Source organism: Cupressus sempervirens, chromosome 1 (assembly GCF_028749045.1).
Source record: "Cupressus sempervirens isolate cs-2001-9-10 chromosome 1, ASM2874904v1, whole genome shotgun sequence".
Classification (NCBI taxonomy): domain Eukaryota; kingdom Viridiplantae; phylum Streptophyta; class Pinopsida; order Cupressales; family Cupressaceae; genus Cupressus; species Cupressus sempervirens.
This window is the reverse complement of record NC_143118.1, coordinates 184,660,810-184,685,346: the sequence shown is the minus strand read 5'-3', so window position 1 is coordinate 184,685,346 and position 24,537 is coordinate 184,660,810. Positions and strand designations below refer to the sequence as shown.

The window sequence follows — 24,537 nt, the reverse complement described above, 5'->3', positions numbered from 1 at the left end:
ATCAGCACTCAAGAACAGAAGGCTAACATCTTTACTAAACCTCTTGGTAGGTTTAAATTTGAATACTTCAGGAACAAACTTGGTATGATCAAAATGTAATTCAATATTTTGTAAATTCATTATTGAATATTTAATAAAATCAATATTGCAATATTGTGGATATGTTGTGGCAAGAAAGGTAACGATCTTTCATGCGGTTGAGATCACTACTGTAAGGTGACGATCTTAAAAATAGTTGACCTATTGTTATGTGTTTTTCTATTAAATGAAACACATAATGACGGATGTATCAAGGTTGATTACATTGGGGTTAAAACCCAGGAATGTATTGAATATCTTGATATTGTGATTATCACTGCATTCAAATTCAGTATGAATATGAATCGTGATAATAGTTGATTCAGGTGCATTACTAGGAACTATGCATTCAATCCTCTTTCTTCTAAGAGGGAGTGTTAAAGAATATAGCTTCATCAGATTGAAGCATTCGTATCATGAATAATGATGAACGAACATATATATAAATATGATGTTGACAAGAAACAAATATATATAGATAGATAGATAGATAAGCATCCATCATTTTGTATTACAAGTGTCCTTAACAAATCTGAATCGGTAGTCTTAATGCATCAGTCTTCATTGGTTGTAATTAAGAGGAGTCACAATTATGAATGGTTGTGAATCCTCCTGTGGCACTAGATAAGCATCCATCATTTTGTATTACAAGTGTCCTTAACTAATCTGAATCAGTAGTCTTAATGCATCGGTCTTCATTGGTTGTAATTAAGAGGAGTCACGATTTTGAATGATGGATGCTTATCTAAGGATTCAGATTAGTTAAGGACACTTGTAATACAAAATGATGGATGCTTATCTAGTGCCACGGGAGGAGTCACAACCATTCATAATCGTGACTCGTCTTAATTACAACCAATGAAGACCGATGCATTAAGACTACCGATTCAGATTAGTTAAGGACACTTGTAATACAAAATGATGGATGCTTATATATACAATCAATAACAAGGCATTTGTGTCTCTCCCAGCAGTCATCGATATCAATAATATTCAGACTGTCCTTCATCGGTTCTCTATAATAAGCAAAGAAATCAGATAAGCATCTGATCTACATTATAACCAAGGGAAAAGTAAAAGGTGTTAAGAACAATCTCAGCTAAGAGACATTGCAAACTGTTCTTAAGAAAGTACAGATTTATTCTCTAGAAAAGACCCAAATTTAACAAAGACTCCACAGTCAAAAGAAAGGTTCAAGAATGTATTAATCTTCTACAACAAAGTACATAAGCAGCACTTTTCTTCCTCCAATCTGATGAATTTTGACATAAATTGTGTACCTATTAAAAATGATACCAAAAACTACTCTTGTGCCTCCAATTTATAGCAAAACAGGGGAACAAATGGTTTCCCAAGAAAAAATGTACCATCAAACCATGGTAGAATGCAAAAACTTCTACATCCAAAATGAGGAGGATCTTTACAGAATAGTAAATGTAACTCCCAATGAATCATGAATTGCAAAAAGAAAACTTCATATATTTTACTTGTACTCCTCCCTAGTGGCACACATCACGAGGTAGGTATCCAAATTCACCTCCATGCATGCATATGGGCCTCAAATTCACCACTACTGAATTATAGTGCTCAAGTTCAGAAATCTAATGAAAATATCTTGTAACTACCACTACCAACTCCACACCCTTCATGAATGCCATCACAACTAGTATTCCAAGACAACAAGGAGAAAAATAATATCCCTCAACAATATGGATGTCCAGGAACCCATTCCATGAGTTTTGGAGATGCCCAAAATAGCACATTAGGATTGCTATTAAATATCACTATCCTAACATTCTCTCATTTGATATTATGCAATACAATGACATCCAAAGAAACAATAAAAAATATCAAGTACAAAATCTAAGAACCACAGCCTTCCTACAATAATAGAACTTATTTGTGGTCACTAATTTAGTGAGTGCATCTATGACATTATATTGAGCGGTGTTCCATAACTCACGTCGAGTCATGTGAGTTCAAGCGGTTCATGAGTTATGGAATGCTTGGCAAGTTTATATCATCTGCCAACATGACCCATCAATTCATGGGTCATGACCCACATGACTCGCTGAGCCAAAGGATCATGCCAGGACCCGTCAAGATCGTGACCTATGGCCTGTGCATAGCAATAATCATCCACAAAGTTAACATTTTAAAAAACCACTTACTTTTTCCCTATTTTTTTATGTATATTTTTTCATTGTTGCCATAGACTTGTTTTCGTTTACACGTATGTTTGGGAATATTTGAGCTTTTGATGTCATAGTTTTTGTGTACAGTTGACAACATTTATAATTTTGTATATCTGTGTTTTCTATTTCCTTTAGCTACAATTTACATTTGTACTTATGTCATGGATATATGTATGTGATCAAATTATCTTCTATTTGATGATGTTATAGTGTCTTTAAGCTTTATTCAATAATGGGTGGATGAAATAAGTTTTAAATCATTAAAATCTCTAAATTTCAAGGGTTTTTCCATTTTGTTGAGTCATAGCCGAGTCTAAGTCATGGAACTATGATCCTAAGAGTCAACCTTTTGCAAGAAAATCTTACCATTCTCTATCATCTCATCCATAAATTGATTTTGAACATCAACATGCTTAGTGTAAGCATGGTGCATGGGATTCTTGGCCACACAAACAGCACTTTGACTATCACATTTGATTCTAACCATCCCTGCGATCAAAACCAATATTTATGCATACTTTTTGTAACCACACCACCTCCTTAAAGGCATTTATAGCACCCAATCCCCTAGTTCAATGATGCACAATGCAATTGTAAGCTACTTTTACTCATCTAACTCACTATTTCACCAAATAGAGAGAACACAAAACCACTAGTAGACTTGTGCCTAATCTAATGACTTACCCAATCTAGATCCACAAAGTGTTGTGCATCCAATATCATATCCATGTCATTAGTACCATGATAACACAAATAGTAACCAAAGGTCCCTCGTGAATGTCTAAAACCTTTAACATAGTTTTGATGCTCCTTATCAAGAAAAGACATAAATCTACTCGAAACTACCACTGCATGGGCAATATCATGTCTTATGCAAACCAAGCTACCAATAGCAATATCATAAAGCATGTTAGACATAACCGCAAAAATATCATCTCATTTGGGATGTATATGTTGTCGGTAAACAATATATTTAAAGAAAAATTGGCACCAACAAGAAATGAAAAACTCACTGGTTTACAGTAATGCATTCTAAACCATTGCAAAATGATATCTACATACTTACTCTAACTTAACCAAAGCTTTTTGCATACCCAATTCCAACTAATTTCCATACTAAGAATGTATTTTGCAACACCAAGCTAATTAATATCAAATAAGCCAAAAAGTTGAGTACTGAGCTTCCTAATCATCACATTGTTACTAATAAACATGTCACCCACACATAAGACAATGATTAGAATTTGACCATCAATAGTTTTAACATAAACACAATGATCCTTCTTGCTCCTAACAAAACCTAAACTCAATGTAAAGGCATCAAACTTCTGGTACCATATCATGAGTGACTATTTTAGACCCTACAGTGACCATGTCAAGTTGCAAACTAAATGTTCCACAACCTTCAGAACAAAATTGGCAAGCTACCTATTGTGAGGTTTTAATACCATCACCCCATTACAAATGAGGACCCCTCTTTCTCCTGATAGGTTTAGGTGGTAGAGCGAGTTTGGCAACAATTTAGGTTTTGGAAAGGCCTCCCCAAAGTGTGAAAATTGAGCAAAAATGGCAATATTTGATTGTATCAGAATTGGGATTTCATAGAGGAAATTTAGCTAAGGGTCAAAATGGAAAAAATTGATCAAATTTGGCTAAGTCTAGAAATGAGAAATGAAATTTAAAAAATGAATGAAAGATGTATAAATTTGCCTAAGTAAATCGCCTAAAAAGAGAAACAAAAAAAATATTATTGATAAAATTAGAATTACGTTTCCCTCTTTGTGTTGATGCATAGAGAGGTGGATTCCATCATCTTTTCTAGTAATCCACATAGGGGAGTGGATTCCACCTTCTTTTCTGGCGATTTGCCACATAAAGGAGTGTATTCCACCTTTTTTGGCGGTTTGCCACATAAATGAGTGGACTCCACCTTCTCAAGTGACAAGTTTGCCACATCAAGAAGTGGATTCCAACTCCCCATGTGTCGATGAAATGAATTAACCAAAGAGATCAATTTGAGCATAATTGGTGAGTTTGAATTTTCCATTAGAAAATCATTTAATGTAATTAAAGCTTGCATTGAGCTTTTGATTAAAAATTTAATAGTATAAAGCAAGGGGAGATTAATTTTAATGGTATTAACTAGGATGGAAATTGATTTCAAATTAAGATAAGACTCAATTTACCTCGATTTTGCAAAATGAAGATTAATTTTAATTTGAGATGAGATTCAATTTAACTCTAGTTTGCAAAATGAAAATGGGTTTTAAATTGAGATGAGATTAAATTTACCTCGATTTTGCAAAATATGGATTGATTTTAAATATGAATTAATTAATTAATCCATTGTGGCATTGAATTTATCCAAATGCGTGGTTTGCCTAGAAGGCTAAAGAACGATGGTGTGTGACTTTTATATGATGGAGTTGTGATTTTAATAATAAAAGGAGGCGATTTTAATTGATAAATTGATTAATTTTTAGTTTTCGCCTCTAACCAAGTCGGCTGAGATTGATGGTCATACCTCTTGAGGTTTTTTTGGACATATAGAAGAAAGTCAAAATTTCCAAAACACGAAATAATACGAACCTAAAAAAATTTTGGGAGGCCAAAAATATAGGAAGCCAAAATTTTAGGATTCCAAGAGATATAAGATTTCAAAGGTCTATACACCAAGCAGTCAAGAATGCAAGACCAAGCTAAATGAGACGATTTCCAAGAGTAGAAGTTTATGAAGATGACAAAGGGTATTTATCAAGGTTATCGGGTGAGCATGTTGAGGTGGCAACCATTTTCTCAACCAATGAGGATGCACCAAGGGTCCTAGTGAAAGAGCTTCACCATAATGTGTCTAGGTTCGTTTGAATCTGCCAAGAAAGAAAGGGGGTAGAAAAAAGAATATTCTTAGAGATGACTTGGTGTAAATACAAACAGCATCATCTTATTGGTCCATTAAATGATAGATTTATCTATAAGTCATCTTCTTCTACAAGCTTCTACCAAACCTCTCTTCTCATTGGCCCACAAAATATTGTAAATTCTTCATCGGCCCATTCATTGGTGCACCTTATCTAGTTGTTATGCTTATTCTATTTTTCCATTGGTCCTTGGAAAGCAATGTAATTCTTTTACTACCCACATGGTGGTGCTTAATTGTAATTGGGTGGGCATTTAATATTTTTAGCCATGGTTATGGAAACCCTAATTAGGGCTTATGTGGTTTAATCTTGGCCCTCAATTTCAAATTAATCTTGGTCATTCATTGTAATTGAGCCCCTATATAAAGGCTTGCTCACATCATTTGCAAAGGATTTATGTTGAAGAAATGTTGCCAAAGTACTACCAAAATTGATCTCTATTCATTGTTGCACATGCATGGTGGATATACATGATCGTTTCGGAGTATTGCATGGTTCTTTACATCTCTCACTTAGATGGGGATTTTATTTCATGTTGAGTAGAAGTAGATGGATGGAAGATATTGTAGAATGGTGATTAATGGTGAAGCTAGTGTCCATACCTTTTGGTACTTGTTAATTGTAAGTAACAATGCAAGGTTTTGGGCCTAAATTGCAAGTGTTTAACTTCTATTGGAGGTGTTCATTTAGATTGTGCCTTCATAGGATATTTGGATGAATATTGACAAAGTGAAAACCATTCTCTCATCTATAGAAGATAGCACTCTCCTATGCCTAGTTTACAGGACGAAGCAATGACTAGTTAGAGGCTCACCCCCTCATCAACATTATCCTACATTCTTAGAATTAGATAGGAATCCTAAACCCTTTCTCCTTTGCAGTTTATTTGGTTGGAAATGATTCAAGTTGTCAAAGCAGTTGATGTCCATCAAATGAATAGCATAAGTCCCTTTGTGATAACCAACATATCACATCATGAAAATTGAGTGAAAGTCCACAAATATGAAGGAACCTTACATAATAGGAATCTAATGGAGATTAAATTAGCAACAAGAAGAAAATTACCAAAAGTGACTCTCCTCAAAAGTAGCCCTTCACCACCATTTTGACATTGTAGTTTGTATCACTCTTACCAACCATCTACAATAGCTTGTAATATTTGCAAAAGAAATAGTGACAAGAGAAGGTAAAGGCATTATTCTTCTACAATTTTCCTGTATTGGGTTTCTCTAAAGGAATTTCATGTGCTTATTATATATTTTGTTATGTTTTCGGTCTAGCTTATTGACAGCGCTTAAACAACTCAGTGTCAAGCACAAACCCACTGATTTCTTCAACAAAAAGTAAGAGAGTCATAGTTCTTTATTTAAGGGATAAGATTTATGTTGGTGAAATAATGATGGAGTATCCTTTCGAAACATGATTCAGCTCCTTTTGTCTCAAATTATATTTATTCAAGGTTGCATGGGAACGGGGGTACTTGGGTACTTCAGGTACCGGTACTGGTACTGGTCTGGCTATTTTTCAAATTAGGGAATGGGGTACTTGGGCATGTCAAGCTTTTTTAATATAATTTAATATTTATAGAAAATCTGAAAATATGAGTCATGACAATAGTTTTTCAAAACAAGAACAGTGATAAAGTTTGCAGATGTAATGTATTGTTTTCAGTTGCAAATTTGCGGTATTTTTGTAATAATAATAAATGATAAATGTTTGGATGCATAACAGAGAAGGCAGACTTTAAACATGAACAAGAAGATCATAAATCATATAACAATGACATTGTAAATGATAAACTTCTGACTTAAACAATGATAAAGCTTACTGTTTATCATATCAAAGTTTCAAACTGATTATGTATTGAATTAAGCTTGATAAACAACAAGCTGGCACACAAACAAAAACCTGAAACAAAAATCACAAATCTTAATCAAGTTCCTTAGCTATGATGCCTTGCACTGAGAACCCAATGCTTTGGGTACATGTACCCAGTACTTAGGTACGTGGGTAGTGTACGTGTCCCAAGAGTGTGGGTACGCATGCCCATGCAACCTAGTATTTATTGTATATTTTTCAAAAACAAATTCCAATTGAATGAGAATAGACAAGGAGCATGCCCAATAAGCAAATTCCATTAAATGTTTTAAAACACTTTCAAAGGTTCCCCATGTTAAAAATTTCTGCTAAGATTTTAAGTTAGAATGTAAGATGTAACTCAAAATCTAGTATAAGAATTTCAAATTTCTAACAATAGAACGTTAGAAACTAATCAGCTTTTAAAAACCAACAAAATTCACTCAAAAGAAAGGGTGGGAACAGAGTAAAAAAATGAATTCTCCCTTTTAAGTATTACCCATTATGACATCCATGACCCCCGCGTGAACAAAGGCGTAAAACACCACATGGTAAGCTCATATCATCAAACATCTGGAAATCATAGAAATTCAAAAGTTATTACGTGACTAATTAAGAATCAAGCATTTCCACAACTTAAATACAACAATGCTTGATCTTAGAAATTTACTTTCAAGGTAAAAAATAATAGACAGATACCAGAAGCACATTGTGAAGAGGTATTCGATGATATGCTGCAAGTGGGCCAACCTTAGAAATAAAAACAGATATTCAAATGATAGATCAGGACAAATTTCAACTAGAGATGGGCATCCATTCAAAATACACTCTTATAAAAATCTAGAAGCCTCAATAAGACACTTACCAGACATTTACACATATAAAAGATGCGAATTTTTTTCTTCTTTAATAATGTGTTAAGGAAATGAATCTTTGAATGCCAACAAGGTTAGTGTTCAATGACTTCAATTATATACTGAAAAAAATCAGCAAACTGAGTTTTTGTCCGTAAGTATATTCACCCTAACTTGACCTTTCAATGTTGGCATAGAAATCTGCACCTTTTCTGATGTTTGGCAGGAGATTCTGTGGGCATTGCCAATCAAATATTGCACCATGCTCGACTTTAAAGTTATCCTTAAAATTTGGTATTAAACTCACATGGTTTTTCCACTTATTTTCTGCAACTGACATGCTGACTGCTGCTCTGAATCCTCCTTGTTCTACAGAACTTGTTTGCTGCCCTTTTCCAATAAAGGAAAGTTGCACATGCTCTTGCATTGGGGTTTGTCCTCAACTTCTACTCTCTATATCTGCTCTGCGAATTGGAAGATTGCCACACATTGATTCTACTGTGAATTGTAATGAGGAACCAGAAAGTAAATGACAAGTTTACCTCAAAAGAATAAATAATATTTTCTTGAATTTGCTCAGCAGTCATTCTTGATATACGGGCATATGTTTTGGACAAAATATGCCGTCCAATCCCTCAACTTGATATTGCAAAAGATTGAGATAGAGATCAAGTGGATCAAAGAAATCTACACAGAGTTCAGGAGATTTCAATGTTTTGAAACAAAACATCATGTGACAAGCTATCTTCAAGGCCATCTCCAACTTGAATTTGTTGAAGGTAATTTTATTTTTTTTAATATTTTTTTGAAAATGATAGCACCTAGATTTTTTATTTTTTATTTGTTTTACTTTTTACTGTTGGCAGTGGGCCACCATCCCTCGCAAGATTCGTGTCATGGCTTAACTGCCTCATGTGGTTCTATAAGACTATTGGTTGTATTGGGCATTGACAAGTCGATCTTTTGGAGCAATGGCAACCCTGGCCTTTCTAACAATCAGTACCAGAGCTTGGTCACAAGTTCAAATCTCACAAGCCACGGTGAGTGACGCTGGGAGGGCGATTGTTGGCAATGGGTCAGCATCCCTCATAGGATTCGCAACATGGCTTAACGGCCTCCTGTGGTTCTATAAGACTATTGGTTGTATCGGGCATTGACAAGTCAATCTTTTGGCACAACGGCAACCCTAGCCTTTCTAACATTTACACTATGTTAAATTGTTGAGGCTTGATTCAAATCACACAACTATTTTTCAAATACTTGTGAAGGTGTGAAAGGCATTGAACAAGACGGCCATCACAACTTAAGTGTATGAAGACAATCAAAGATAGAATCCAAAAACTTAAAAGTATTGACCCTGGATGATAAGTGGTGGGCTCATGTAGGATATATTTTGAATTTTATTGAGCTCGTCATAACTATAATTAGGTATGTTAATACAAATTGGTCATGTTTTAGTGAAATTTATGATGGGATGTGCTTCATGGTTTAAGAAAAAACTAAGAGAACCATACTGTAACACAAAGAAATAGACTTTATGGAAGCATTTTCAAACAAGTGCAAAAATCATTATGACCATTAAAACAAGATGACCACACCCTCACATCTCCTAATATTTGCATGGTCTCAAAAATATTACACAACTGATACATTCCTTGCTGAGGAGGGTAGCACCATATATAGATGAAAAGGTCGCTGTTGGATACAAAACCGTTAGAAGAATCTTTTCAAATTTTGACATACAAACTGCTGTCTTCAATGAGTTTGGTCACTTATACCCTTAAGGAACCATGATGTTTGTGCTCTCTAGGACAAAAACAAGAAAGACGCTCATGAATGGTGGAACATACACAGCCAAAGATATATTGAAATGAAGCCTCTTGCAATAAATATTCTACCTCAACACAAAAAAATTAATTTTTAACATTCTCAAAAACATTTGGTTGCTAGATATTATAATTTATGTTTTATATTATAATTTATGTTTTATAATTGTATATGTTGTATTGAATGCATACGCAAATGCAATTTCACTAAGTTGAAAATTCTTCTTCAACTAAGTGGACTTGGAGCACATAATATTTTATCCGCTCAGTTAAGAACAACCAATTGAGAAAAGCTAAGGACTTAGTCTATGTGCACCCCAATGTCCAACTTGAATGTCTTGTCAAATATGAAACTTGATTACAATGAACAGGTGATGAAGAATTGGGATCTAACTCATTAGTATGCTAATGTTGCACATCCTACTAAAATCTCTTTCAATGAGGCAGCAACTAATTGAGAGTGGCATTGCAACTAATTCTGGTCTAAAAGAACCAAATGTTCAATTTGATGTCTAGACGAAGAGAAATATGAAGATTATTGATTGCTATTTCCATTTTGCATTAATGTTTGACAAATCAATGAATTACACATTTATGGGAATTTTCCTTTTTTCAAATTATGAGATAGTTTCACTTCTGTTTATCAAGTTATGAGTATTTTTGTTTATATAAAAAAATTATATATTATTTATAATAACATTGCACATTAGTATTTTACATCTTCGTATTTTACATCTTCGTATTTCTCTTCGTCTAGACATCAAATTCAACATTTGGTTCATTTAGACCAGATCAGATAGTCACTTGGGGTGCAACCATTACCACTATGAAGCTTTATTGTCAATACTTTTCCTCCTTGATTTTCATTGAAAGTGATACTATTTTGGTTGTGCGGATGAAATCATTGATATTGGTAGCAAAGAACTAAAAAATGTTGAATCAACACTGTGCAACACTTTTGACATGACACATCTAGCCATCTAGCCAATTGGTTTGAAGAAATTTTGTAACTAAGTTGTGTACGTGTCCTAAGAAAAACTTGCTAGAAATATTTTGCATCACATGTCCCAAACTGTCCTATACGGTACTCTTGTGCATTAAAGATGTCTATATTGACCAATATTGACTTAACTGGGAAACACGTCGTACAATTGAACAGGTGTTTAATTAAACTATCATCAACAATTGTTATTTTCTTTATAGCCAAGTTACCAGGTTCATAGAAGTTTACTTCATTTGGGAAATCAAAAAAAAATGTTTATAACTCCAAAATTTTCTTAAAAAAAGGTAGAATTTGTAAATGTCTTTCAAATTGAAATTTCTGGACCAAATCAGACAAATCTGGTCAGTTCAGCAATCTGGGCCCCACCGAGTTGAATTCAAAAAAATCAGTAACTACAGTTATCATTCACAATTCTAGACTGCAACTGAAGTAGAACATTGGAGTAAGACTGTAAGGGTCCGTTTGGTTCGTGGAAGATGACTGGAAATGACATTTGCATAATCCGGATTTGAAAAAAATTGGGTTTGTGTCGAAAAAGGCAAAATGGAATTAGAATATCAGACCTTAATTTTGCCTCAAAATCTGATTACCAATCTTCCCTCCAGACTATGAATTGAAAATTAAAACCTGGTTATACTTTTTTGAGGAGTTGCTCAAACTTAGATTGGACTCTTTTTGGAGTCCGCAATCCGTAGGAGTGTGTTTGCAGGCAATCTGGGGCTATGCAGAGGAGTCCTGGTGCCATGTTCTTCTATCTCTCAAGGCCTGAAAAAGGACAAAAGAATGGAAAAACACTTCAAAATCCCAGCAGCTTCTCTCCCATTCATCCCTTTCGTATTCCTAATCCTCATCTACGACAGACAATTCGTTCCCTTTGCAAGAAAACTCCCAGGCCATGAAGCAAGCATCACTCACCTCCAAAGAATAAGAGTCAGAATGATGGATTCAATACAATTGTCCATGCCGCCCATTCCAATCGGTGTGTTTTGGCTTGGATTCCAATACTTTGTTTCTGGAATCACAATTTTTTTCACCTTGGTGGGTACAATGGAGTTTTTTATAGTGAAGCCCCTAAAGGAATGAGGTCTACAACCACTGCATTCTCATATACTTCACTTTCACTGGGTTATTTTTTCAGCAGTGTTTTGGTTAATATTGTGAATGCTACAACTCGGAATATTACAGAAAGCAAAAGTCGGCTTCATGGGAACAATCTGAACTGCAACCATCTTTAATCTGTGTTCTTTTTTTCTTAAACTTTTCTTTTTTCTCAAGAGTCCAACAATCTGAACCACAACCATCTTAATCAAGCCATTCTTGAGTGCGTCAAGAGCTCAAACATCATCGGGATGGAATCAATAGACACCGTTTAGAAAGCACTAATGCCCAATGGAGAAACCATTGTCGTCAAGAAGCTTTGGACTAACCCTAAAGAAGCCCACTGGCATCAAAGGGGTGTTCTTATGGAGGTTGATGTGCTTGATAATGTTAGGCACAAGAACATTGTGCGTCTTCTTGGTTGTTGTTCCAATAATGAGACTACTCTTTTGATCTATGAGCACATGCCCAATGGGGAGCCTTGCAAATCTTCTCCATGGCAGCAAAATCTAATTCCAATTCCAACTTGAGGAACCAAACACATAAAAATGTATCTTCCCACTCATCTTCCGTGTAAACCAAACGGTTCAACTAAAATCCCAAAAACCATTTTCAAGATTTGCAAATTCGAGACTTGGCTAATTCGAGATTTGTAGATCTCAATTTCTACAATTCTACAAACCAAACAGACCCGAAGAGATTTTCCTGGAGATTAAGAAAATGTTGGGTTATGAGATTTCCTATCACAGCTCAAAGACTTTTTAGTTGGCATGTTTACAGACTCTTATTGGACAGGACCAGTAACTGTAAGATAACAACACATTATGTTTTATGCATTTGGACAGAAGCAATTTCTTTGAGAATTTTCAAACAACCTATCATGGCAGTTTCTTCCTTATAACCAATAGAAGGCAGAAGAAAGTACACCGTTTAAAGTAATTTGACTTAATAACATTATTGCAGTTATGGATGTTGAGAGGTTCAGACCACAGTATTGAATTGTAACAATTAAGGGGTTATTAAGCTTGCAGAGAATGGACTGTAAACCATCCTTAAACGAAGTATGTTGAAATACATTCTCATTATATCCAATAGCTTGACAAAAATGTAAAATCTGCATACTTAATTTCAAATTAGTTGGTGTCAGCAGCTAGGTTCACTAATTATGTAGGCAGTTCAATAGTAATATATGGGATATTAAACAATTTATTGAGATGCTCCAATGTAATCTACAGCCATTGCTGTAACTAATATAATGAATCAAAGCTTCTGCCACTCCCCTTCCTCGTTCATTCCCCCTCCCCCCTCTACATATACGGTGAAACTTTCTCAACCTACATCTAACCAAAATTTATTCATAGAGAGGCAAGGCCTATCAACACCTTAATTGAATTTGGTTTATCTACAGGTTTTCCATCAGACAGTTGTGATATTTCTGATCCTGCTGAAAATATTCTACACATTTTCTCAAGAGATAACTTGCTGTAGAACCAGAACACAGTAACTAAACCTAAAAGACCAAAATATTGCAAAAATCAAATGAACAATGAACCAAAACTATTTGTGATAATTACCGATTCTCCACTCAGGTCCATGTAAGTTTGGGGTTTAGCAAGGAGAACTGGTATATCACCAATATGGCCTGCATTAAAATAGTTGCTTCAGTAGTTATTGTATTTCCAGACAAAAAACTGTAATCAATTTATTAGTTGGGAGTTCATGGGATTTCAACATCTTGAATCAATGTCATCACAGTCTAAAAACAAAGGAGCAAACAAGAATATATGATTGAAGTTTGAATTGCATATTGTGTTAGTAGAACTGTCACCTCAAAATGAGGCCATCTTATTGAAAAGACTCTACAAAGTACAAACAAACATTAGTCATTCACCTTTTCCACATAGTGCTTTACAATGAATCAAACTGATAGAGATATCATTTGCTTGAGCAATATAATCAATCATCTCAAAGCCCACCTGAGCTCACAAGATCAAAAAACAAATTAAGCGATACAAAAGAATGAAGTCATTATTTTTGTACAGGAGTGTATATCAATGGATATTAACTAAGCTACAAATAAATATGAAAAGTGACAGATGGTATGTACATTGTGCCTCGTGCCTTCATACTTCGACCCTGGATTGCCCAAACCAACAAGAAGCCAAGGACTTGGCCTATTGTACGAAGAACCATCTCTTCTAATGGGTAATGGAGGGCTGTGCAGCTGTGACAAGCCAGAAACCATGTACTTGTGTGGAATCAGTGGCACAAAAAAGGGTAAACATGAGCAACGGCATGCTGCCAAAAGACCCAGCATCACTCAAATCTGCATTGTTTGACAAAAGTTAGCTTATAATAAAATGCCGTTCATTCATAATCTGCAAGGAAATATTTTAAGTCAAATCATCCCACAAACAGCTAGAAATTTACTTTCATTGATGAACCAATTACATAAGGTATAAATATTCGCAGACAAAAATGCTCAGGGTGGATGTTCCTAAAGCTTGATGTGTGTCCAACCTTGAGGCCCTTCAGTCATCAATCTAACTGCCAGCTGCCCCCACAGCAATCAAATATAGTACAATTCCTCCTTGTCTAATATGATTATTTTCTTAGAAATAGTTATCTTTTTCAAGGTTGCTGAATTTAAGACAGTATCATATGTACAATCTACACTAAGTCAATTTAAATCATTCTATAAACTGCTATTAAAATTGACTGCAATTAATGAACAAGCTAGAAATAATTTATTGTCCTAGATGTTTTCTTTAATATGTTGATCCTTTGGCACTTAACTGCGAGCTTCCATTATGGCAATCACATATGGCACAACCCCACATCATTTGATATGACATTTTCACTAATGTTGTAGTCTTCATCAATTTTGTTGACAATAATAATAAACTATTTTATTGAAAAATGGTAGAAAGTAGATGTTACCAAAATCATCAACCACCCAGGAAATAGTGATGTGATAAAATGTAGATTATTTTGGTAGTTGTATCTATTATAAAGTATGGATGTAACAACCAAAGCAAGAGGCAGAACAATTACCATGGTCAATCTCAACATTGGATAAGATCTACTTGGTAAGAAACCTTTGACTCAAGCATATGTTCCAACAAGCTCTTAGAGAGGAAATCCGGCTGATGCCAGTTCAACCAAATGCTCTTGACCATGCATGTCCCCTTGTAACCTTCCTTTGGCAATGAAAGAACCAACTGATACTGAATTGTAACTCTGAGAAGAGAAAACCTCAAAATAAAGAAGCAGATCTCTAGGTGGAGTCCGGAAAATCAATCAAAAATATACAAGTGGCTTCACCTACATCAAGAGTTCTCACGTATCGTCTCATATAAATCCTTTATGGACACATGTATTTACGAATGCAGGGTGGTTGATCTGCCTGCATGCAGAGGCTTGTTTGGAATCAAAAGCATAGACCCGAGCCAGCTTTTATCCCCACCCCTGGGATGATTAGCACTGCTTTATCTTTGTTGGGGTGTTTATCAAGCTTTTTTTTCTATACATTATGGATTTTTGGCTTATTCCCGAAGAAGATATGGAAGTCCCCATACCCTGAGACTGATATTTATCCCGACCGATTCCCCTTTGCCGATGCAGATATAGATAGTAGGAATGCTATATGGCACTGTCTATGCAGTGGCCAAAATGCACTTTTATTAATTAATTTAAAATTTATGCATAACAGTTTTATGAATTTTAATTTATTAAAAAATATTCCACTATTGCTCACATCCTACGTGTCTGGGATTTAGAGCCACATCCTCACTCTCAATTTGGCTGGATTCAATGGTAGAATGATGCTATTACCAAAACAGCTAGATTTCTTCGCATCTATGGGAGGCAATTAGCGGTCTTCAAAAAAAGCTCTTATGAAACCAATACCAAGGCCCTTAGGAAGGCTTCTGAAGCTCTTACCCTTAACCTGTTTGATGTTGATTTACAAATCCAGCTTGTCAAGCTTCACCATGATAAACAAATTGCGGATAACTATGCTACTAGGGGGGCCCAAATCAAAGCTTGCCTCCATTGGTTGGAGGTTGGCAATTAAGCTTCTAAAGAGTTCTTCCAGGCTCTCAGAGCCCACCATACTAAAGTTGGGATTAAAAAGATTAAACAGGGCAATACTATTCTCTCTAATCTCCCTGACATCCTACAAGATTTTGTGCATTATTATAAAAATGTTTTCGCTTTGCAAGGAAATTCGATTGCTCAAGAGGATGCTCTGAGAAAGTGTATTTCTGTTACTCCAAACTGCCTAGTGGTCGAGCAACAGGCTTTCTATGAGTAGCTTCTCACCATCAGGGGCCTCAAAGAGGCTATCTTTTCTATGGCAGATAACAAGTCACCTGGGTGTGATGGGTTCCCTTGTGAATTTTACAAACACCTCTAGGAGTCTATAGGTCCAAACCTGCACAAAGTCTATATGGAAGCTTGCCATACTAAGAGCCTAGGAGCCACTATTAACAAAGGAAACATTAAATTCATACCTAAAGCTGGTGACCCTAAGGATATCTGTAACTAGCGGCCCATCACCTTGTTGAATGTGTCATACAAGATCATTGCTAAGGCGTTATCTCTTAAGATTTGACATCTCCTTCCTTTAATTGTGCGGCCAGAGCAAACTGGTTTTATTAAGTCTAGGTATACTCTTGATAACATCACTGTTGTTTGGGAAGGCATGGAATGGACTCGCAAATCCAACCAGCAGACTTTGTTTTTGAAAATTGATTTTGCCAAAGCTTATGATCGCATTGAATGGCCCCTTATTTTGGCTATGCTTCAGGCTTTGGGGTTCGGCCCTAACTTTCTTCAATCTATGGAGATGCTCTTTGGCGATGCTAATGCTTGTATTACCATTAACAATTCTCACTATGAAGCATTTGGGCTCTTTCGATCCATCCGACAGGGTTGTCCTTTGGCTCCGGCTTGGTATGTGCTTGTTGCTAAAGGGTTTGGTTACTTACTGGCCCACTCTATCTCCTCTGGTTTGGTTCGTGGCATTTCCTTGCTTGAATCTTCTTCCCAGCTTGTCGATGGGCACTTTGCTAATGATTCTTTTCTCACTCTTTTGGAGGACGAGTAGAACATTGCTAATGCCTTGCAATGCTTGGAAACCTTTTGTCAAGCTTCTGGTTTGGCTATTCAATGGCACAAGACACTGTGTTATAGGCAATCTTTTCTTCCAACCCCACCCTGGCTTGCTCAATTCGAGTGGAAATGGGTCACGCACATGGAGATTTTTCGCTTTCTAGGCATTCACTTTGCTTTCCAAGCTTCACTAGTGGACTTACGAAATGTTGTGCTCATGAAAATTGAAAAAAAGCTTGACTGCTGGCTTACTAAACCCCTTTCTCTTGCAAGGAAATTCCAAATTTGCTCAAAGGTGCTAGTGGCTACTCATGTTTATTACTCCTCGTGTTGGGCTCCTTCCAAAGCCTCTTACCTCAAGTTGGAACGCCTACTCCATGACTTTCTTTGGGCGTCTGGTTCTAATCACCATGGCTTTCACCAAGTTGCCTGGGATTTTTGTTGTCTCCCCAAAGAGTCTAGAGGTCTTGGCCTTCTTTCCACCTAGAAACAAGGGCTCCCACTCTGTGCTAAGTGGATTATCTGTGCTATCACTGGTGATAAAGCTTGGAAAGTGTTGGTTCGGCAGTGCATTGCCTCTGGATTTCCTTTCAATAGGCCTGCATGGAAGAGGATTGGCTTTCAAACCCTTCTTGTCATGCAGGAACTTGTTCACATCCAGGGCTCTTTTGTTATCAAAAGCATATGGAAGGCCTGGGAAGCTATCAAGCCTTGGCTTCGTTGGGCTAGTGATGGGTTTTCTTGATGGGCTTTTCTTGAATCAACAGAACCTTTGGTGGTCCCCATTGTTTGCAATTCAGGGCGTTCCTCTGGCCAAGACACAAGGTGCGAGTGCTCTGCATTTTTTCAAACACAGCATCAAGGCTCCTAAAGATCTCTTTTCCAAGGTCTCTATGAGTCTCAAATCTTGGGAGGATATTCAAGTCCAGTTTCATCTTGCTTGTCAAGATCGACAGACTTTTGATCTTCTGCTCTCTGCAATTCCAAATCATTTAATTCACAAGGTGGGAATTCAATCGGTTCGACCTTGGTGGAAGGACTGGAAGTGGTATCCTGTGACACCCTTCACTAGTTACAAGCCAAGCTTAGGATATTGTTGGCTCTCTCCTCATCTTCCCATGGTGGATACTCTCAACCAATGATGGCATCTACAGTCCTCTCTTTATCATGGACGATGCATTTTGACACAATTTGGAGTGCTATCTCTAAGCCCAAGATTGCCCATTTTGCCTAGTGCCTGCTTTTTCAAGGGCTTCCCCTTGGGCCGCGGCTAAAGCATATTGGGGTTCCTGATCCTCGGTGTCCTTTTTGTGGGCAACCGGAATCGTTTCTGCATATTTTTTGGTTCTGTAGGCATGCTCAAAATTACTGGCATTGGATACATGATTTTTTTAAGCCTTTTAGGCCAGAACCCTTTTCTTGGCATATGGTTGTGTCGGGTGATTCCCCTAAGATCCCTAGGAAATTTACCCAGATCTAGCATACCTTCAAGATGGAGATTTTGTTTACTTTATGGAAGGATAGGAATGTTGTTCTTTTCACTCACAACTTTCTTGATAACAATGTTGCTATGTACACTAAAGCATGCATTTGTAATAATGTCATGATGCAGATTCAAGTCCTGGTTCTTTCCTGAATTAGGATGCACATTTTCTTGATTTAATTTTGTTTCATCCTATTCATCACTATCGGAAATGACCTCAATATAATGTATTTTCCCTTTTCCCAAACATTTATGGCTTGGAACCCACAATTTGTTACAGCTGAAACATTGTTTTTTTCCTTCTAAGTTCATCATGTTTATCCTTGTCCATTTTGTCTTTAAATGTGTTTTCCTTGGTGACTGGTAGTTTGTCCTCGTCTTGTTTAAATGGTGATCCCTTATTAAAGTTTTCCCCTTAGCTGAAGGTTCCAATTCCCTAGCCCTTTTGACAGCACTTTGGAATGTTGGTGGATTTAATTATTTGATCCACCCTTTCAAGGAGTTTGTTAACTCATCTATGAATAAAAATGTTTCATGCCTTTCTGATATTTTTGTTACCAATACAGTTAATTTTTCAAATTCAACTATATATTGTTCCACAGTTCCCCATAGTTTAAGCTATGTTAATTATTTAACATGTAATTCAGGGTATTTGGAATCAAATCGATCAATGAGACGCTCGATAAACTTAGCATGTGTCAATCAAGTTGTGCCCAAGTGTTATTCAACCGTGGTGTCACCATTCATGTGTTATATTGTTCAAGTGAAAAGCAACATATTTAATGGCTTCATCCTCCCTCTTTGAGTTTAACTAGAAATATGTATCTAATTTTTGTACCCAAGCCCTAGCAATTGTCTTTCTTGATTCATCATAACAGGGTATTGATACCTTCACTATTTTCCTTTGCAATTCATTATTATGGTGTTAGTGAACAGATTGTCCTCTGAAGAAATAAATATAAATTAACCCCAAAAGCCCAAGTCGGAAGACTGAATATGCACTAACAGTTGGGTCACTTCGCTATTGAAAAGCATAAATGCCCTCTGAATTTATCTGGGTACAGCTCCCCGTGCATGATTTACAATGAATTCATAGCAATACAAATACGGATGCTCTTAACCAGAAATCACAAAAGGTTTTCAAACATCTTTTCGTAAACACGAAATAGATGCAAAAAAACTAATCTGATTGAAAGGAAACAAATAGTAAATGACACACAATTCGTCTACCGGAATGCAGCATTACAAAGAGAATGAAAACCCAAGAAAGCGAAGAATCAAAGCTTCAAAGACATGTTGAAGTTAAACGTATTCAGAAAATAGCGACACTAAAATGCGTTTAGAGAAAACTGAAATTACACAAAGATAACAATCAGTGGAAAGAGAACTACCCAAACTCGAAGTTTTGGTGTGCAATTATCTCCCAAGTCTCCCTTCTCTAAAATGTAAAAGATGACACAGATCTCGTTACATGTTGCATCAGAATCACTATCTGGAAGAAACAAAAATTCCCTGCCTTACATTTTGTTTAAAATCAAAATTTCACCCCCTTTTCCTAACACACAGTTCAGGAAAAAAAAACAAGAGCTTTGCTCTTCCTACAGCCCCAAAGTCTGCTTTCCCTTCCCATCCGAAGCACTGAAAAAATGGGAAAAACTGGAACCCTTGCTTTCTCTTTCTCCACCTATTTAACTCCTTTGTCTCTCGATGATCTCTTTCAGTTTTAATAACTGATTTTTGGAAGTTAACTCCTTTCTTCGTTTCTTTGCTCATTTTAATTATCCCGTACTCCTATGTTTGGGATGTAATTTGGTTGATCTTGGAGTAAACACCGACAGATTATTCACCACCAAATTATGTGGCCACCCGTCATTTATGAGATGAGTCATCCTATTAAGGAGGGATGTGCATGTTTAGTGCTTTCCCTTTATCTACATGCTCAGATTCTTGGAATTGCAGTCAAGATACCAATTCTTTTCATTTGAGTGCGGAGTGTTCTGTGGTTTATGATGTTTTTCAATTGGCATAACATTTGACTTATTTCATCTCGCAGTCCCATGTCTTTAGGTGAATAGTCTCCTGGAATTATCTGCATGTGTTTAGATATGAGTTTGATAGGATGTTTGCATATGGAACATATTCTCGATCCACATTCCTTTGAATAGATTCCTTTGGTATCAGCATTCTGTAAATGATTATCATGTGCCATTGGTGTTCCACCACAAAGAATCGACTAAAGTTTGTCAAAATAAGCTCCCGATCTAACACCTCTCACAATTGATAATGCACTTGATACTATTATTATTTGTGATGAGACTCAGCTGTAACTCCTTCCATTGCATTTATACGCTTTTCCTGACAAGTTTGATTGCACGGGTATTTTAATCACTGATTCTCTTTAGGGAGCTTAATCACGACTCTGAACTTAGCTCTACTCCTTATATATGGATGACAGTATTCTAAAGATATTTCCACATGCATGTACATAGCCAACCCTGGATGAAAGGAGAATAGATTTCTGTCTTTGAGGGTTATCAACATCATGCATTAGGATGTTCGGTTGGCTTTAAGAAATACTAACATCCCCTAGGCTCCTTTCTTTCATGCAGAGAGGTGTTTTCGTCTTGCACTTGTCCTCCATCGCGAAGACTTTATGGGTTAACACCAGTCACAATGTTTGGATTTTCATGTTTTTCTACACTGCAAGGGTCTCAACTTAAATATCTGAATCATCTCTTCTTCATATGTGGTAGTGCTCGAGGTCACCTTTGTCATCATCTTGAGAATATACATTCCGCCTCCTCGCAAATGTAACCAAAATTTAACACATACTGTTCGGCATACGTCTTCCAAACTGAAAGAAAGATCATGTCATTTGTCGATGATACAACAGGCCTCTTATAAGGTGTGGTTTTCAATCTTGACTGCCACGGGTTTGTTTTTGGGAGATCCCAGCCGCTGTTTGGATATTGTAGTGGAGAGATCGAATACCATCAACATGACACTACACCATTTGCGGGAATGATGATGCCCAGCATGATTGATGAAACTCAGAATTGAATCTTCAGCTTTACACCACTTGGACATGTTGGCACCCAAGGTTCTTCTATAAATTCAGTCAATCTCCTCTCACTAATCATTAGCGAATGTCTTGATTTGAGTTCAATCCTTTTTAACTCGATGTTAATCATGGCGTATTTGTATCGATGTTAATCATTTTTGCCCACGATAATCTTCGAAACTCACTATGTTTTTTGACTGTTTGAAGATGCCGAGAGGTGTGTCGAGCTTGGTCCTTTGTGTGTATCTTCACATTCCCATTTCAAAGCATCTGTCCAGCAATTGGTGTGCATCTTCCGACCACACATTCGCTTTCCTTTGATATGTGCCTCTCAAATAGAAGTACACAACTTACCCATAGGCACATGTGTCCATAGCTGCCTTGGTCTATAATTCAGAATACTTCTATACAACCCGCCAGCCGTACAAGGTGGTTACTGTGGTGATACAGACATTTGTAAAACAGTTTCCATGTCTCTTGTACATGTGAAATTTTAACTTCCCTGGACTAGAAAACATGGTACAAGGGCATCCGATACACAATACCACACCTCTGAATAACGCCCATCAATTCATACTTATATTTTGAACCAATCAAGGTATTGCAATGGGAAGCTTTGATTTTATACCCCAGAATCAGTATGCCAACTCATCCATGAGTTTGATGATGCTGGAGCTTTATTTGAATAATCTATGAAACATTGGAGTGTTGATTTAAGGCTTATACATATCACCTGACATGTCCCTTGTCTTCAATTGGAGATATTTAGTGAGTGTCGATCATCAATGAAGTGTTAATTTCACACTTACAATTTCATGGATCGGAGACTTGAACTCTCGAAGTTTTCAATACTACTGAACTTAGGCTGTCAACACATCATCTCCATTCTGAAAAAGAGTTATTCTGAACCCATATAAACCAACCTGAACCTTCGAACCATTCTGAACAACTCGAATTTGCATGTCAGGGATTTGAAACTCAATCTGAAACCTGATGTTTTGAATCTGAACCTGAATTATGAACCGAGATTGAATTCGGGTATTAAACTGAACATGGATTCTGAACTTTTCTAAATCAACAAATCTGCATCTCGGACCACTTTGAACCAACGAACAACTTCGAACTGCTTTGAACTTTAGTTCAAAGAGGTTCAAAACCATAAATTAAAAATTTGAAATACTGGGTCCATATAGGTACCAACATATGGCTTTTGTTTTTATGCGGTCTATGTTTCATCCTGAGATCAAAATATTCCCTAAAGTTCATTTTATATCTGAATTCTACCCCTGACATAATCCAATCCTGATAAATCTCATCCTGTATTTCATGGATTGTGGGTTCATTTTCTGGAGGTAAAAGTGAGCATGAAAGGCCTGGAATGTATTGACTCTGTTCTTTATGGCTGATTATTGTTGACAGAATTTTCTTCTCTACCAGCCCCATTGTTCCCTCCATTATTCTGAGTTTGATTTAACTGGACCGTCATGAATTGGTTCATCATTGTACTTATCATGTTAAGGTTTTCTTGCATTTCCTGTTGACTTCTTACTAATGTAGCAATAAGGTCCCTAACACTATTTACTGGTTGCTCTCCCATGTTTTCCAAATCAGGATTGGACTTATTACGTCTTGGGTAGTACCGATGAGATGGTTTCTTACGCATTTAATGTTATCCTACAGGCTGGCAGGATGAAGGGCTCTGATACCAATGTAAAATTCCAAGTTTCTAAAATCGACACTTGAATGTAAATCTCAGATTAATAAAGTAATATTTGAAACATGTATCCAGCCCAAATTTTGTGGCAAATTCTGAACGCGGGGTTTTATTACTTCAATTGAGATCCATAATGTTTACACGAAGTATCATTTATCATTAGGTACAATAAACTGAAATCTGAATGCAATAACTGCGTTTGAATTAATATATACAACAACAGGTTTGCCCAAGAAATAAGATTTGAAAAAAAAATAGCAAGTTTGCACCTGGTACTTCTACCTGTCTAATAAACTGGTACAAACTCAGGGCGTGTGGGTCGTGAGGCTTTCATAATTTCTTTAGTTTTGGTTTGCAGAGTACTGACAATGTCCACTCTTCCACCTTGCAATAGCTGCGACGTTTGTCTTGTAAGAAGATGGAGTGGCGATGATAATACCCGACCCTTAATCCCACGTCAACAAGTAGTATTTCATCTTCTGTCAATTGAAACTAGTCTTTGATCGGACACAAGTCGATATAATCCATTCCGTATCGGCCACCTAGTTCTCTAGAATCCATTGCCAAATATTATCATCTTCGTCTACGACTGCTTGCCACTTCAGCATCTGTTGTTCCCTCAACTTAACTGGTCTTTGAAACAAGTTAATTAAGTTCATTTTCCACCCGCACGATCAAAGCCTTTCCTACCTTTTCACTGGGTCAGGAGATTCCTAGATTCCTAAAGAAAGGAATTCAAATCTAGTCTTCACCTCCTCCAAATTTCGAAAAGTACTTTCAAAATCAAGTCTTCGTTTCCCTTCGATATGAAGCCCATATAAAGTTCTCAATTCAAACTGAAATTCTCGCAATGAACTAATTATTTATTTAATTGATAATTCTCTTTAACTATTAATTAAATAATTAATTTATTTCGAAATTCACTTATTAATTATTTGATATAAGTTTACAAGATTATTTATTTAAATTAATATTAAATGATTAATGTTTATTTTTCTTTTAGGCAAGAGCCTACAACACAACGGTAAATTGTAAGCCTCTTATTTGAGAGGCCTAAAAAAATGTTTACTCGAGATTAATACATAATAAGAATTAATCTTAACAATAATAATAAATAAATAATAAATAATCTAGGCTTTGGTTAATTACCTATCAAAAAAAATATGTTTGGTTTTCTTTAAAAAGACATTATTAGGGGGAACATTATTCTTTAAAAAGACATTATTAGGGGGAACATTACAGATTAATATAAGTGGCAACCTAGAATATCTCATATTTAGTCTACAACATTGGCCCAAAAATCTTCAAAATGCAACTTATTCCTATACTTTCTGC

The 24,537-nt window shown here is 36.2% G+C and overlaps 1 protein-coding gene across 7 annotated transcripts in view; it reads right to left on the bottom strand.

Moving 5' to 3' along the window:
* LOC149576750 (peptidyl-tRNA hydrolase, mitochondrial-like) overlaps positions 1-23,994 on the bottom strand; it is a 28,761-nt gene extending 4,767 nt beyond the window's left edge. The window contains exons 1-6 of one of the 7 annotated variants that reach the window (XM_089819586.1): positions 23,485-23,858; positions 13,937-14,155; positions 13,721-13,805; positions 13,404-13,471; positions 7,748-7,798; positions 7,548-7,621 (exon numbers count right to left, since the gene is read on the bottom strand). In XM_089819586.1, the coding sequence (XP_089675712.1) occupies positions 7,548-7,621; positions 7,748-7,798; positions 13,404-13,471; positions 13,721-13,805; positions 13,937-14,146 (488 nt within the window). In that variant the 5' untranslated portion in view covers positions 14,147-14,155; positions 23,485-23,858. Of the gene's footprint in view, positions 1-7,547; positions 7,622-7,747; positions 7,799-13,403; positions 13,472-13,720; positions 13,806-13,936; positions 14,156-23,471 lie in introns of all 7 variants that reach the window. The other 6 variants (XM_089819575.1, XM_089819592.1, XM_089819581.1 and 3 more) reach the window with 6 other exon arrangements.
* Between the last annotated feature and the right edge of the window lie 543 nt (positions 23,995-24,537).